The sequence below is a fragment of the Sceloporus undulatus genome, chromosome 10 (assembly GCF_019175285.1).
Source record: "Sceloporus undulatus isolate JIND9_A2432 ecotype Alabama chromosome 10, SceUnd_v1.1, whole genome shotgun sequence".
NCBI classification, from domain to species: Eukaryota; Metazoa; Chordata; class Lepidosauria; order Squamata; family Phrynosomatidae; genus Sceloporus; species Sceloporus undulatus.
The window spans coordinates 13,155,043-13,169,653 of NC_056531.1; the positions used below are offsets into that span (position 1 = coordinate 13,155,043).

Here is a 14,611-nt window from a genome sequence, read left to right on the forward strand (position 1 = left end):
AGCTCCTGCTGCCAATTGCTTTAGTCTCAAGGGGCTACAAGATCTAAGTAGCTATATAGTACAGTATATTTTGGGGACCAACTACCTGACTGCTTCATCTGCGACATATTAAGGTATATCTAGCCACTTTGGAGCCAACTGTTTTGCTGCAGGCATTATCCACTAGGTTTGAGTGTTGGGCTGCAGCTTCTGAAGAGCAGGGTTCAAATCCTCACTGGCATGGAAGCCCCTTAAGGCAAGTCATGCTCTCAGGCTTGGAGAAAGGCAACAGCACACCTCAGTGCAAGAACGCTTACCAAGAAAACACTGTATGGGGGGACACTATAAATTAGGCATCACGTGTTTTGGTATGTGAAGGAACACACACCTGTCAGCTCCATGTAACACTCCTTTTGCACCAGGACTGCAAGGCTCTGCAGCTAGAAAAACTGCTTTTCATCACCAGGTTTTGTAATGACCTCCTTTACACATCCATTCTGGTTTGGAGAGCATTGCCATGTGACCCCCAGGGATACTGCCATTCATCTGCTGTCAGTGCCTTGGCGAAGCTGTCACTTGGTGCAAAACAGCACATGGTGCCAAGTCTTTTGGGGGAAAGTGTCTCCTTGGTACTGGCCCTCTGGGTTTTCTACAGTAAGAAAAATAAGCTGTGAATATTAAAACTAGCCACCGTCCTTTTACCTGTTCTTAAAAGGGCTTTCAGGAGCACTGTCCTCCTCAAAGCTGCAACAAGCGGTGGCAATTTGTAAAATACCTAAAATGTGTCAAAAGTACAAGGACTGTTACCTACAGCTCTGCTTTATTCAGACTCACTTCAGATTCTAGTTGGGGATAGGATTCTTACAGCAGCATTTAAAAGTTTGCTAACTTGACAGAATGTGTGGCCACCACTTCAAATAGAAAACACTGCTGTGGTGAAATCTGTTTGCTACTTCAACTGGAGCTGTGTCAGTTGATACCATCACTACCTATGAGTAAATTCAACCAGTCCTTGGGCCGTCATTTATTTTTAAATTTTGCATTTTTCATATCCTGCCCCATTCCAGATTAGCTGACCTAAACTTACTTTTAAGGCCCTATGCTTTTGCATTATGTGGGAACATTCACATTTTACCCATGCGCCAGCAAACCAGCCAGCATGGGGGGAAATTAGGGTACTTTACGTACAGTTGCAAGTGTGTAACTTAGGGGGAGAAATAGCCCCAAAATTAAATCACGTAGGGACAAGATCAGACTTTAGATAATATTTCAATACTTTTCAGAGAAGACACCTATCAGCTCATTGCACTTCTATAGTAACACTTCTAGTTCTCTGCTTCAACTCTGTATCAAATATCTCAAATCTACTTTCCTCCTAAAAATGATACATTTGTTCTCTAGCTAAAAACTATATAGCAAGAAGCACTAAAGCATTCCCAGCTAAGTACATCTGTCTGAAAAAGCAACTGTGGAGTTACACTTGATACATGAGAAATCACAGGTCCATTCAGCAAGCAATATAGCTATGCTGCCTTTTTTCCCCCCCACGATGAGACCAGAGTTGAACTCTAAGCCACATCTAAAAAGCAGAGAAAGAAGAGCAGTTGGTGTCTGTATAGCGTCTGAATACATCAGCATGGGACCCCCTACTTTGCTGGACCACAAATCCCAGCATTTCTCACTATTGGCTGCGCTGGCCAGAGCTGCTGAGATTGGCAGTCCAGCAACCTTGACAGACAATGCAAATCCTGCTCCTGGTATAAAGAATCAAGCTGATATTCAAAATGCTAACCTACTAAAATAAAGTGACAGTCTTAACTAACAGGAAAGCTTGCCAGAGTAACAAACTAATGTGGTGATGTTACAGTGGTGCCTCGGGTTACGAAATTAATTCGTTCCGCGGCCGCTTTCGTAACCCGAAAAGCCTTCGTAAGCCGAATTGCCATAGGCGCTAATGGGGAAAAGCCGCGTTTCGTGCGAAAAAGCCGAAAAAAGCACCAAAAATTTTCTTCGTATCCCGAAAAAACATTCATAACCCGGAACAATGATTTCCTATGGGATTTTTTCGTATCCCGAAAATTTCGTAACCTGGGTATTTCGTATCCCGAGGTACCACTGTACTTTAGTAGAAGCAGAATAGATTTCTTCTATCTCTAGAGTAATCCACCATGAGAACTGCCACATCTGTCTTCTGCAGAACTGAGTCTGACTCAAGATAAAAACAAAGCTTCTCAAGACTGCACACAGGCATTCCAAATGAATCTGGACCGGTGCAAAAAACTGTATTAAAGCAAGAGAGCACATTGATACACATCTCAGGCCTGATACATTGAAACCAAGTGCACTGCTTACTGATGAATGCTGAGACACAACTGATTTTAGTCTTTGTTCCATTGAGTTTCTAGTGTTAATGTAGAATCCAAAGATGTCCTACAAAAGTTAGTCCTCAGCCATTCACACACTGAACTTAAAATGATAGTATGAGAAAAAAACATTTTTATTAACCAGGTTTGCGCTGCATTATGTACTCACTGGCCCAGTCTGCTGGATTTAACACTTACACAATGTGTTTTATGTTTCAAAAGTTGAAAATAACTGTACAAGATTAAAGTACAAAAGTACACAAGACAGTGGACACAAAATATCCATGTATGAGTTTACCCTTACCTGTTCTGTTCTGAAAGCAGAGAACTACAAGTGTCCTATAGTTCTGTCAAGTATAATGGAAGTGAGTATAACCTGATTACACATGGAACACCAGTTATCACTGATCTGATATTTACAAAGAATTGTAATGTCAATAAATTAAAGTCAATGCAACACCCATGCAAGCTAGGATGCTAGCTTTTGGTGAACAAAGGACCCAACAGCTGAGTAAGAATCTTTGATAAAGTCCCAGAATTTTAAGATCATACATTCTTTTTTCAAACAGCATCCATTCCTCTCATCGACGATGTAAATCCCAATCCCATTCCTCTTTGGGTGTGCGTTTGTGACCTTGCCATTTCATACTGTGCATCTAGATTTCTGAAAACTTCTTCCTGCTGCTTCAAAGTCTTATAACTTTCTTCATCAACTGAACTACTGCCACCAGCTTCCTCTTCACTCTAAAATTAAAACATTTTAAAGAAAAGTATTAACAGATAACTCCCTTGTATTCCATTAAAGCAGAAATGCTTGAAGAGTCGCATCATCACTTCCAGGAATATGCATTGTGTAACAATAAATTCATACAGCAACATTCAGGGAAGGACTCTCATATTTGCTCCTTTAAAAACACAGGCTTTATACAAGCTTTTAGCAAATCTAGTTCCCCAACTCCAGTCTTGCACCTATCAAGTCTGCTCTGAATTGTTGGAAGGTTGGCACAACTCACACTGAATGAACACAAGCCTGGTTACATGAGCCACAATTCACAAATTCAGAATGATTTTTACAGTATTTCAAACTCACATACCTTAATACCCATTAGTTTTCTAAATTTCACATTTTGGTCCTTGTTTCCAAAATTCAGCTTCTCCCAGATTTCTGCAGATTGTGATTTATCCTATAAAATTGAAAAAAACAATTTGTTACAGATATAAGTAGTAGATATAAGTACAGATATAAGTAGTTAATTTACAGATATAAGTAGTTAATTTAAGCTTACAGGCTAGCCAATGATTGAGAAAACAGCATATCAGCATGCAGCAATAGCTAAACAATTTCTAATATGTTCCATGAAGTTGATACCTTACTCTTTTAGTGCTAGTTCCCCACCACAATGTCTTATAGCAACACAAGTTAGTGATTAGCTACTTAGTCAACAAGGCTATATATTGGTTATGCAGATCAAGAGCCTTCAAGGACAGCTCTTGTTGCAATTCTGAAAATTCCAGTCAAAAAAGCTCATCACTTTCATGTTGTGCAGTTAAATATGATCATTAAGTGGCTAATGTTCCAGTGTAGTAGCAAACAAACTTTGCCTCTTCCTGACCTGAAGCTTGTGCACATCATACTGAAAACTATGCACCTGCAGATAACAGTATCTATGGCATAAAACTGAGATACTTATGTGAAATTACCCCTTCTTTTTTGCCTTGCCACAGCATTTTCCGCTTCTTTTCCTGTTCAGCAAACTTCATTGGATTCACCGCTGCTGGATTATAGTAACTTGGTACTGCTATTCCTGTCTCTGCCAGGGCCTTTGCTTGCAGAGCTGCCATTTGAGCTGCCATAGCTATCTGAGGAGTGACTTGTGTCCCAGAGGCCAAAAGAGCTGCAACATTGATGACAGGAGTCCCAGTGGCAGCTGCAGCTAAAATAAACATAAAAATGTTATGTAAGTTTTCAGACTTTCTCTATCTTAAGCACATATAACATGTACAATTTTCATTATTCATGAGAACTAGTAAAAGCTACTTCAGTGAAAGGGAATAACTATTTCATCAGACAGCTTCTCCATTCTACCCTATGGACTTATCTACTGGTGCAACTATTTTTAGGGACCATGTATGAAAAGATTTTGGAAGCAGAATAGAAAACTTTTCTACTGTTTTCTTATTTGAAGTCTGTCAAAGCTGAAATAAAATGAGGGATGCTGATTTTGCACATTCTTTTAAACCTCAAATTCAAAGCTATGAAAGCTTCTAGTTACTATTCATTCTGAGCCAGCAGTTTATAAAAATAGAATTACCAGCAGCCATTTCTTGTTGCTTCTGTTTTTCAACTAGTTCCTTCTCTCTCTGTTCTTGCAGTTTTTTTGCTCTTTCCAACCTAGAAATAATACACGAGATAGTCAAAAGTGATTTTAATTTTTCCTCATACAACAGACTCTTTTCTTTTAAGCAGCCAGAATATCATCGCTAAAGGACTTAAATGCAATTCTCCCAGGGATTTTGTTTTCTGGTGTATTTTGTGTTTCCAGTGTTCATTATTACATTACATTTGACTTCCTTGGTGAAAATGTGAATGGATTTGCTAGAATGACTGATTTCAATTTAGATATTTCTCTACAGTTCAGGTTTTACAGAGGTCTAGGTTAGCTGAGAAGGACAATTATGCTCCCATTGAAGCCTGCATGCAATGTTTCAAAGTTCTTAGCTTCTATATACTTTAGAAAGAAATCTAGTACCTTCTGGCCAGTGCTTCCTGTGCATCCATTGCTGTGTTTCGTCCCCTAAAAGGTGGTGGGCTAGGGGTTCGGCTGTGACTTCTGCTGAATCGTCTGGGTTTCTCAGGTCTCTTCTTTCTTTCCCTGAAAGTAACCAAAATTTCTCACATTTTACTGTTTCATAATTATATTATGTACCATAGCCTTCACCCATGCTATCATCGGCACTTACCTGCTTCTACTTCTAGTTCTGCTCCTGCTCCGGCTTCTATGTCTGTGTCTAGATCTTGATCTAGAGCGTGATCTTACACGTCGCTTTTTCTCTCTGCTCCGGGAGCGTGACTTTTTTCTATCACGGCTTCTACTACGATGACGCCTGAAAACACATTCCAAATTCCTAGTAATATTTCCACGCGTCTCAAGTTAGTATCAAGCAAAAGGATAGCTATGTAATTTTCTCTATTTAGAAGACAAAATGTTTTGAACTATAGGGTATCCTCACCTAAAATAAAATTAGCAGCTTGAATGCTACTCAGTGCTGTTTCTGTGTAAAGCAAGTTGTTGACATAATGCAGATATTTAACAGAAGGATTATAATACAAGAATCTTAAACTAGGGAGAGAGGGGGCACCACCTCTCTGCTCATCTCTAAAGAAGAATGGATAAATCATTTATGTCCTTACCAAAGGTATGGAGACTTACATAAAACCATGCAGAAGAGCATGTTGGCATTTCCTTTATGCTGCACCAATGCTAAAAGAAGATATGCTGGGGCAAATATTTAGGATGAGGGTGTGTGTGTATGTGCCTCCAAGCTACATGTCAACTTAAGGCAAGCCCCTGAATTTCAAAGGTTTTCTTAGGAGCGTGGCTTTGAAAAAATCTAGGATCATATTGGTTGAGTACCAAACTCAACCAACGGCAACATTTTGCAAATTTAGGCTGTGTATGCCCTAATGAACAGCATAAATAATTATAAACAAGCTGGGGTACTTCTGAAGTAAAACTAGTTATCTGGGAACTGTTCAATACTTTACCTTTCACGAGACCGAGACCTTGAATGACTCCGTCCTCTTGAGGATTTTTTCTCTTTGCGCTTATGTCGATCCTCTCCATTTTCAGAAGTGCTCAGGCTCTCTCTCCCTTTATCAGAAGAGTGATCTTTGTCATTATAGTCTTCTGATTTGTGCTTCTTGGACTTCTCTTTGGACCCATGTCTTCTTGCCTGTTTTAAGAAGAAGTTGGTTCTTTCAGGAAAATAGTGCAACAAAGAGAGTTAGTATGGGTATCAGCAGATAAAGAATGATATGTTGTGATGCAACATTAGTAACCTTAGAGGAGTGTGGCCCAGTCAATTGTGATGGTTTTAACACCACCATCTACCCAATGTTGCAGATACACACTATCATTCCTCTTCCCACTGTTCCCTCCCAATTCAATTTACATTTTTCTTTTGGTACAGGGTAGTAACATTCATGCCACAATCAATTTTACAGCATTACAGAGAAGAGTAGCCTTTCTAGTGTTTGGTCAACTCAAGCATATTGACAAAAACTTTGTACTACAGATTTTCAGAATGAGGTCTTGTTTGATCCGATACCAGTTTGATATTATTTTACCAGAGACTCTTACCATTACAAATTTCACCAAAACTTTGCTGGAAATTCACTGTAGCTTTGCTGAGTGCTTATACGTCTGCTCTAAAAACCTTAAGGGGCTTTAATTGTTTTGGGGGAGATCCCAAAGTAACACCCAGCTCTAGTATATAAATTAATTCCAAAAGTTTTCATAAAATAGTTAATCTTGTCCAAAAACAGCTTAAAACATGATTTAGAGCCCAACAACTCCCTGGTGAAGACAGTTTGGCATGCAAAGGCAGTATCCCTTTCCTACTCTAAGATGATCGACTGCTGAATCACTAGACAGATTAAATGGATGATTTTTGATTTCAAGTAACTAACTTCAATTAGATCCATTCTGACTTTTTCAATCACTCCCAGAACCACTGGAGAAAGATTATTAGAATGGCACTGTAAAATAAAGAGTGCAAAGTGTCTGCTTATTACATATACAAAATGGGACAAATCCACAAACATGGAATGAACCCCCTTGCAAGGCAGATATGATGAATGAAATAGCTGTGGTGGGTCCATCTCCACATTTGGGCAATGCCCAGTTTCTCCTGCCCTTCTTCCTTTCAAGCACTATAAAATTAGGAGAAATGTAATGAGCCAATGCATTATTTAAACAAGAAAACTATTTAAACACTACAGATTGATAAATGTAATTACTCATACTAATTTTGGATCAAACATCCACCATAATTGGTTAAAATCACCAGTTACTCCCAATGAATTAAAACTCCAAAATATATAGGCAGACCTTGTTTCTACATTTCAAGTGGAAAATACTCTTACTTAAATATATGGGAGCAGCCTTCAAAACATACATTTTGTATTAAAAACCACCATTACATCCCACAACGGATTTGTTTTTAAGGGAAATATGAGTTTGAATGACTAATAGTTACCTTATCATGGAGTAGGCTTATAATTTTGCTATCTGAGTCTGGAGCGTCTTCAGTTCAGTCTCTTCGCGCATTAGCACGCTGAGTATGATTTATTATAGAAATGTTATCATGTGATCTAAACAATATAGTCAAATTCACAAATACTCTCCTATTTTTTTTTAACAGAGCTTCCATCAGGAAAGGGGAAGAAATGTCCCTGGCCACACGTTAAGAAATTTCTCTCTCATCTAAGGCAGAACTTGGCTGACCTTCTGGCTCCTGCTGATGCTTGTTCACTGGTATAACCATTACACTGGAGGCAACTGACTTACCTAGCAATGTTACCACTACTGCCGCCTCATCTCCTTCCCCTTGTCTTAGCTTTAAGACCGCTTTCACTCTTACGAAGCCTGCACTATTCCCACAGGAATACTTCAAAAAACTGAAAAGAACTAAATAAGCTGGGATAAGGTGGGCAAAGAAAGTCTGTAAACTCTTGAGAAGTTAATGGAAGCTCTGTGAAAATCAAATATCCTAAACCTATTTTTCCAAAGAAATGTTTTTGCGACTGTTTCCACATTTAATCTGAATGAAATTGTCAACTATTACCTTTTTTGTCATACTGATGGCTTCATTCATGCTTCACACTCCAAGCACATTTTTTTTCTGAATTTACAATTTTGGTACTTACCATTTAGACAATTACACATTAAGATCTATACATGCTATGACATATTTAAAAGTATGTCTTGCACAATTACCCAAGCACTACAAAGTATTAATTACCTCTTTGCTTCTGCTCCGGCTTCTGTATTTTTTCCCATCATTATCTAAAGAAGGAAACATTGACCAATAATCAAAAAAGGAGCCTGAAAAAACTATTTTTCTTCACATACATTCCTATTTAGCTATTTTACTGTTTAAAGTTAGACTAGAAGCCTAACTTGCAACACCCTGACATCTTTCCCTATTGCCTATTCCTTTCCTATCCACCTCTCAAATCTTAATGTTGAAATCTAAATCCTCAAGAGTTCTGCATTTCAAAAAGCTAACTGTATTATCTGGAATATGCAACGCTGAAAGTCTTGCACTTAATCCAAAGACTCATTATATTGATTTAAATAGGACTGACTGCTAAGTAAACAGGCTGCAGCATGAAGCACTGAACATCACAAAACCAAGCATCAATCCAGTAAATCCAGTGCTTGATAATGGAAACTATTCTCATCCAGAGATTTCCATACCTGACTTCCGTTTTCTTTCTCTTGATCGTGAACGTGACCTTGAATAATGATGTTTTGAAGGTCTAGGAGAACTGGATGCATCTGAGCGTTCCTTTTTCTTCTCTCTATCAGGGGATGATTTATCAGGGGCTACTGTCTCTTGTTCTGAATCACTAGCCTATGTAAAACAAAAGCATTTTAATGTTATGCAGCAGAATGGCAACTAATTTACAGAATGCTGTCTCGTTCTAACTATCCACAGAGTATTGTTGTATCCTTTAAAAGATTATCACAAACAAAATGAGTTCACAGGTGGGGCTATTTGAGCTATATATTCCAGTAACGTGAACATTTTAAAAAGCTATTTCTCTAGCAGGGAGCCCTGTCCACAATTACTGAAAAACAGCATGCTAGAACTCCAACAGTATTGTACCATTTTCTACCGCAAGAGGGAACCTGTCAAGCTATTTCTAATCTTACCCTAACGTCTCACAGATGAGGTGGATTTTCTGGTCTAAATTCAATTCCTACTCTTAACCAGAGTAGATCCATTCAGTCAATAGGGTTTATAGCAATTTGTCAACTGGTTGAATGAATCTGCTCTAGCTGGACTAGCAACCGATTCTAGTCTCTGTATGCCGTGCCTTTCAAAGATTCGGGAAAATTCCTTGTTAAGTGTCATCAATGGATTCTTATTCAGTTCAACAAGACATTAAACAAACCTTTCATTAAAACGTTCTTTTCTCCTCCTTCTAGAAATTTTACGTCTCTTGACTACAAACACTTTAGCAGATATACCCACCCTTGGTCTGTTTTCCACTTGCTCCCTGAAAAGTACACAAATGACACAAATATCTTCTTTATGGTTCAAGGCAGACATCAGTATAGCCTTCTGCAATTCAGGGCCTTCCAAATATGCTGGATTCACCACCCGCAACCAGGACGGTCATCAAACATGTTTGCAGGAGATTATGGGGATTATAGGCAATGCATGGGCAATACCCAACCCACCAGATTGGGTAAGGCAGAGCTAGTACATCACGCATATTGTGCAGCAAACCAACTGAGGCAATTCCAAGTGGAGACTTAAAGACTGTATTCCAGGAACCATTTTTTCACATCTACTCACCTTATTTTAATCACATTTACAGAAACTAGATTTCTTGGGTTAATTGGCTGACCCTACTATGAGGCTGTGTATACTACAATATATGTGCAGCCCGGTCATGTTCACTTTCTGACATAAAGTCATCTCTTAAAATGTCATGTGTTCCCCAATGAGCGTGTTCGAGGGGATGGACAAAACAGTCAGAATAATGATCACACAATACTGATGCAGAATGGGTTGCATGGATTTGAAACCAAACGGCTGCACACAGAAAGTCCGCACTTCGTAAGGCCCATTTCTGCCCGTTCCCTCGTCCTTCCGCAACCCTTCCTCACTTCCTACAGAGGATCGGAGGGCCCTCAAGAACAGTACTATTCATCCCCAGAGTTTCCAGGAAAGAAGGAAAGAAATGTAGAGGTGTGGGCCACAAATAAAATACCAGGTCCTGTAGGATTTGTGTCAGGTGCTGTAGAGAGACAGAAAAATTGGTGACAACTGCCCCATCTGCCACAGTGGAAGAAGCCCCTCATGTTTTCCACCCATTACCTGTCGATGTGAAAGGTAACATGGGGAAAAAATGCCATAGCCCTGCGTAAACTTAGTTGTGCATAACTTACACTTCAGTACACAGGTTTGAGCTAAAACTTCCTTGGACCAGCATAAGCCACCGAGGGGGGGGGGGGGGGCAACCTAAAGTTCTTCAGATGTATGACAACCCTGTTCCAAGAACAATACTGGCTGTGTCTGGCTTGTGTGAAGTTAATTTTAGAAATTTACATTCAAAGCTGTTTACATTGCTATAAACAATCCATGCCAACGTTGGATCAAACTTGAATTCCCCTCGGTTCAAAATGCGCTTCAACTATGTTGCAGGCGGCACATTACTGTTTGTGACAAACAAGAACAACAAAGAATTTTAAAAGTGTGTAACTACTTCAAAACCAAAGGACTGGAAGTCAGAAGCATCTCCCACGCCCCACTTCTGAAGTTGGCTGAACTAATTTCAGAAAGAGTTACTTAGACGCAAGACCCAGGGTGTTGGATAGGAAACGGGATAAGAGCCTTCGAAAGCTTCATTTGGGAATAAGCCTCACTAAAGTGAGTGGAATTCTGCTCCGAAAGGAACACGACCGGCTCAAGATGCCAGAACCTGCGGATGGATGCAGCGACACTGTCGAAATAATGCATAATCCTGGGATATGTCGTTTTAAAAGGCCTTTCGCCTTCTCTGCCACCCAAACCAAACCTGCAAATGCCAGGATGCTGCAGTTCAAGAGCACTTTTTATTTTTCACCTTTTGGGTGAATGCTGAAAAGGGGCTCCTGTCCAGGGCTTTCTCGACCAAGAATGAGGGAAAGACACAGCGTTTAGAGGTTTACGTAAGACAACGCTGGGGAATAATGCCTGTAAATACTGCAGTCATGTATAGATCATGGAAATTCAAGGCGCCTCCTCTGCGTTGAAGAGCGGCTGCGATCCTGAGAGAGGCACAAAGGGTTTTCGTTCTTCTTGTTGATATTTACTGGCCATCTGGGGAACTCGAACCTTGGCTGGAGCTCTCAGAAGCAAGGCTTTCCTTGGCTTGTAAGGCTTACCTAACACTCTTCCACGGTCCTGAACAGGCATATGGACACAGTGGCTTTGTTTTATGTTCTGAGCAAGGATGCTGTTGGACTACAACTCCCAGCTTCCCACACCGTTGGCCTAGGTGGCTGCAAGCCATAGTTGCCACACAATGGCTCCCCTTGCTCTACAGAAACCTCCCAGAAGTAGTGCTAGGAAAGCTCCTGCTGCCAATGGTCTTTCTTCCAGTGCGCCTCAAAGGGGCTACAAGGTCTCCCTGTGGACTGATTCGACCGACTCACAGGGCTACAGCTTTGGCTTCTACTCTTGGTAGTTTCGACTTGTTTAATGCATCTGAGGAAGTGGACTGAAGTCTAGGAAGGCTCCGGCTGCCAACTCCTTTCTCCCGGTGAGTCTCAAAGGGGCTTACAAGAGCTCTTGGCGTACCGATCCTAACAACACGGCGATGGGATTTGGTGCTAACTAAACTGGAAGGTGAAGCCCCGCGGCGCAGGGTGGAAGGTGTAGGTGTTAGAAGGAATGTTACGTATGTGTTCCATAGGCTCCCATTATCGCTCCCCAAGGGATCCCTCCCTCATGGCTTCCGATAGACACCCTTCAAGACTGGATCCCTTCCCCCCCCTAAAAAGACTCGACCCTAAAGGAAAAATATTGACCCTAAAAGAACATTAGTAGCGCCTGGGAGTATTTAGGAAACACCCCCCAAATGTTACTCTTAGGCTGCGTCCACACTGGAAAATTAACCCGCTTTGGTCTCGCTTCAACTGCCTCGGCTCAGGGCTGTGGGATTCTGGGAGTTGGAGTTGGTTGTGGGGCCCCGAGCGGACTGGGGCCAAAGCGGCCTCTTCCTTCTCTCTGCCCCCACAATAAACTACAATTCCCAGGATCCTCTGTTCAAGCGGTATCAAACTGGGTTAGTTCCGCAGTGTGGCTCAGGAACTGAAATGCGGGAGATGTCGTACTTCTCCCGCGTTGAAGAGCCTGGCCCCCGCGAAAAGGAGAGCAACGAAGGGGGCCGGCGGCTGGGAAAGTTCGAGAAGGGCTGCGCGGGACTCCTCCCGAGGCCCAACATGGCGCCCGAAGGGAGAAGGGCGCCGGGCGCCATCTTGGCTCGCGCAGTCAACCGCCCTCCCGTCCGTCCGCCGCGGAAACCAAAGCCAAGGCGAGCCAAGCCCCGCTCCTTCTCGGGGAAACTCACCGCCATGGCGGGCTCCAGGGGAAGGGAAGGGAAGGGGCGCCCTCGTCCCTCCTCCGCGGCTCCCGAGCTTCGGCGCCGGCTGTCTCTCTCTCTCGCTCGCTCCCTCCTCAGCGAGCGACCACCCGCTCTACTTCGCCGCCGCTCCACAAAACCTCGCTCGAGGGACTGAGGCCAAGCCGCCCGCTCGGCCCCGCCCCCTCGCGCCTGGGTGCCCGGATGGAGGCGTTGGGGGCGGGGAACGCCCAAGGTGGGCGGGGCTCGCGTTCTGTGCGTGGGAAGGGCTGAGAGGGAGAGGGGCGTCAGGAAAGAGTAGAGGGGCGCTCCCCCTGGCTGGAGACGGAGCTTCCGGGTTCCTTTTGGGTCGCATTTCTGGTCGCCTGTCGTGGGTTAGTCCACAAAGGAGCCAGCCGGGGATTGTGCTTGGAGCGCTGGAACTCCCAGAATTCCAGAGCCTTGAGCTAAGGCGTGGTGCCAAACCGGGTTATGTCTCCAGTGTGGATGCAGCCTAGGGTTCGAATCCCGGCTCGGCCATGGAAACCCTCCCTCATCCTCCTCAGGGAGGCCAACCCCCTTCTGAACAAACCCTAAACCCCGCTGGCTGCCCTTGGGCGAGTCACACTCTCTCCGCCTCCTGAGAGGGCGGCCGTGGCCAAGGCGAAGGAAACTGAGGGTCGCCATAAGTCAGGGACGACTTGAAGGCGTCGAAAAGGGCCCCTCCCTCAACTACAAATCCCAGAATGCCACGGGAGGCAGGAGTTAGCCCTACAAGCGGACCGACCCGTGCTGTGAGAGCGCGGCGCGGGATTGTGCCAATGGCAGAAAAGCCGAACCAGTACAGCCACTCTTGACTTTTCCTAGCTCTAGGGGGTTTGTGTGTTTGTCTACTAACTTCGTTTGCGCGGGTTGAGGAAGTTAGACTCCGCGGGCGCTCCGTAGTTGAGTAAAAGGAGGGCGGAGAGGGAAGAGGAGGAGGCAGGAGGGTTCCCGCCAATTCAAACAGCCCCAGAGGCAGCCTGGCGATCGCGGCTCTTCTTCTCTTGGAAGGGAGGTAGAGTATGGGCTGACAGGCGGGAGTTCAACCGGGGAAGGTTAAAGATCTCAGAAAACTACCAATTCCAGAGCCCTGGCAGTGAAAGCAGTGTCAAACTGCATTAATTCTACAGTGCGGATTAGCTCAATCTCTCCCAGCAGAGAAGCTTGGCCTGATATGCATCTACACAGCTTTCCAAATCTCTGCCACTCTGGCGGCTGTTTAAAGGCTCTACATTATGACTCCGTTTTATTGCAGAGACTTAGGGCCCGAACAGACAGCCAAAATAAAGCTGCTTTGGGTCACTTTGGAGGTAAGCTGTTTAAATGACACACACATCTGAAGAGGCCAGAAGCTGCGCCAAAGCTGCACTCCAGTCCTTAGGTCTGGAGCATGGCTTTGGTGCGGCTTCTGGACTCTTAGGACGCATGCATCATTTAAATAGCACACCTCCAAAGTGACCCAAAGCAGCTTTATTTTGGCCTGTCTGTTTGGGCCCAGAAATGACTACTTTGAAGGCCTCTGATGTTGCTTTACTTGCTGGTCTTCTGCTTTTTCCCAGGCCACAAAGATGTGGGATGTGGCTGAGTTTTTGCTGAGTGAAGACACAAGAAGCGGGCAACTCATCCTTCATTCCAAAGAAGAAAGTCTGTATCAGCTCAATGCACTCCTTAAAGTTGCCTCCTCTGAAAAGGTAGAATGTTCTTGGCTTGCGCTTTGTGGCCTTACAAGCAAATACTGTCCTGCTGCGCACACTCTTATAATAAGTATTCGACTAACCTTTAATAAATTATAGTTTATTGTGGGTTTTGGGGGCTCTGTGGCCATGTTCTAGAAGAGTTTCTTCCTGATGTTTCACCAGCAGCTGTGTCTCTGAAGATGCCAGCC

General features: G+C 43.1%; 2 protein-coding genes across 8 annotated transcripts in view; one reads left to right on the forward strand and one right to left on the reverse strand.

Annotated features, from left to right (window-relative positions):
* Positions 1-2,458: 2,458 nt before the first annotated feature.
* Positions 2,459-12,842, reverse strand: RSRC2 (arginine and serine rich coiled-coil 2). Of its 3 annotated transcripts, none has more exons than XM_042442179.1 (10): positions 12,694-12,842; positions 8,825-8,981; positions 8,367-8,410; positions 6,109-6,296; positions 5,304-5,447; positions 5,093-5,215; positions 4,655-4,734; positions 4,044-4,276; positions 3,437-3,526; positions 2,459-3,086 (listed from the first exon to the last, which is right to left on the reverse strand). In XM_042442179.1, exons 1-10 carry the CDS (start codon positions 12,697-12,699, stop codon positions 2,904-2,906), a joined length of 1,248 nt encoding a protein of 415 aa, XP_042298113.1. In that variant the 5' UTR covers positions 12,700-12,842; the 3' UTR covers positions 2,459-2,903. The 3 variants fall into 3 exon arrangements, with proteins under 3 accessions (XP_042298113.1, XP_042298114.1, XP_042298115.1); XM_042442180.1 differs by having other exon boundaries at positions 6,109-6,318; positions 12,694-12,840; XM_042442181.1 differs by lacking the exon at positions 12,694-12,842 and adding an exon at positions 7,602-7,679 and having other exon boundaries at positions 6,109-6,318; positions 8,825-8,922.
* Positions 12,843-12,949: 107 nt separating this feature from the next.
* Positions 12,950-14,611, forward strand: part of KNTC1 (kinetochore associated 1) — a 39,547-nt gene continuing 37,885 nt past the window's right edge. For 3 of the 5 annotated variants that reach the window (XM_042442174.1, XM_042442177.1, XM_042442178.1), the window contains exons 1-2: positions 12,950-13,560; positions 14,286-14,417. In XM_042442174.1, the coding sequence (XP_042298108.1) occupies positions 14,295-14,417 (123 nt within the window). In that variant the 5' untranslated portion in view covers positions 12,950-13,560; positions 14,286-14,294. Of the gene's footprint in view, positions 13,561-13,651; positions 13,742-14,285; positions 14,418-14,611 lie in introns of those variants that run through there. The other 2 variants (XM_042442176.1, XM_042442175.1) reach the window with 2 other exon arrangements.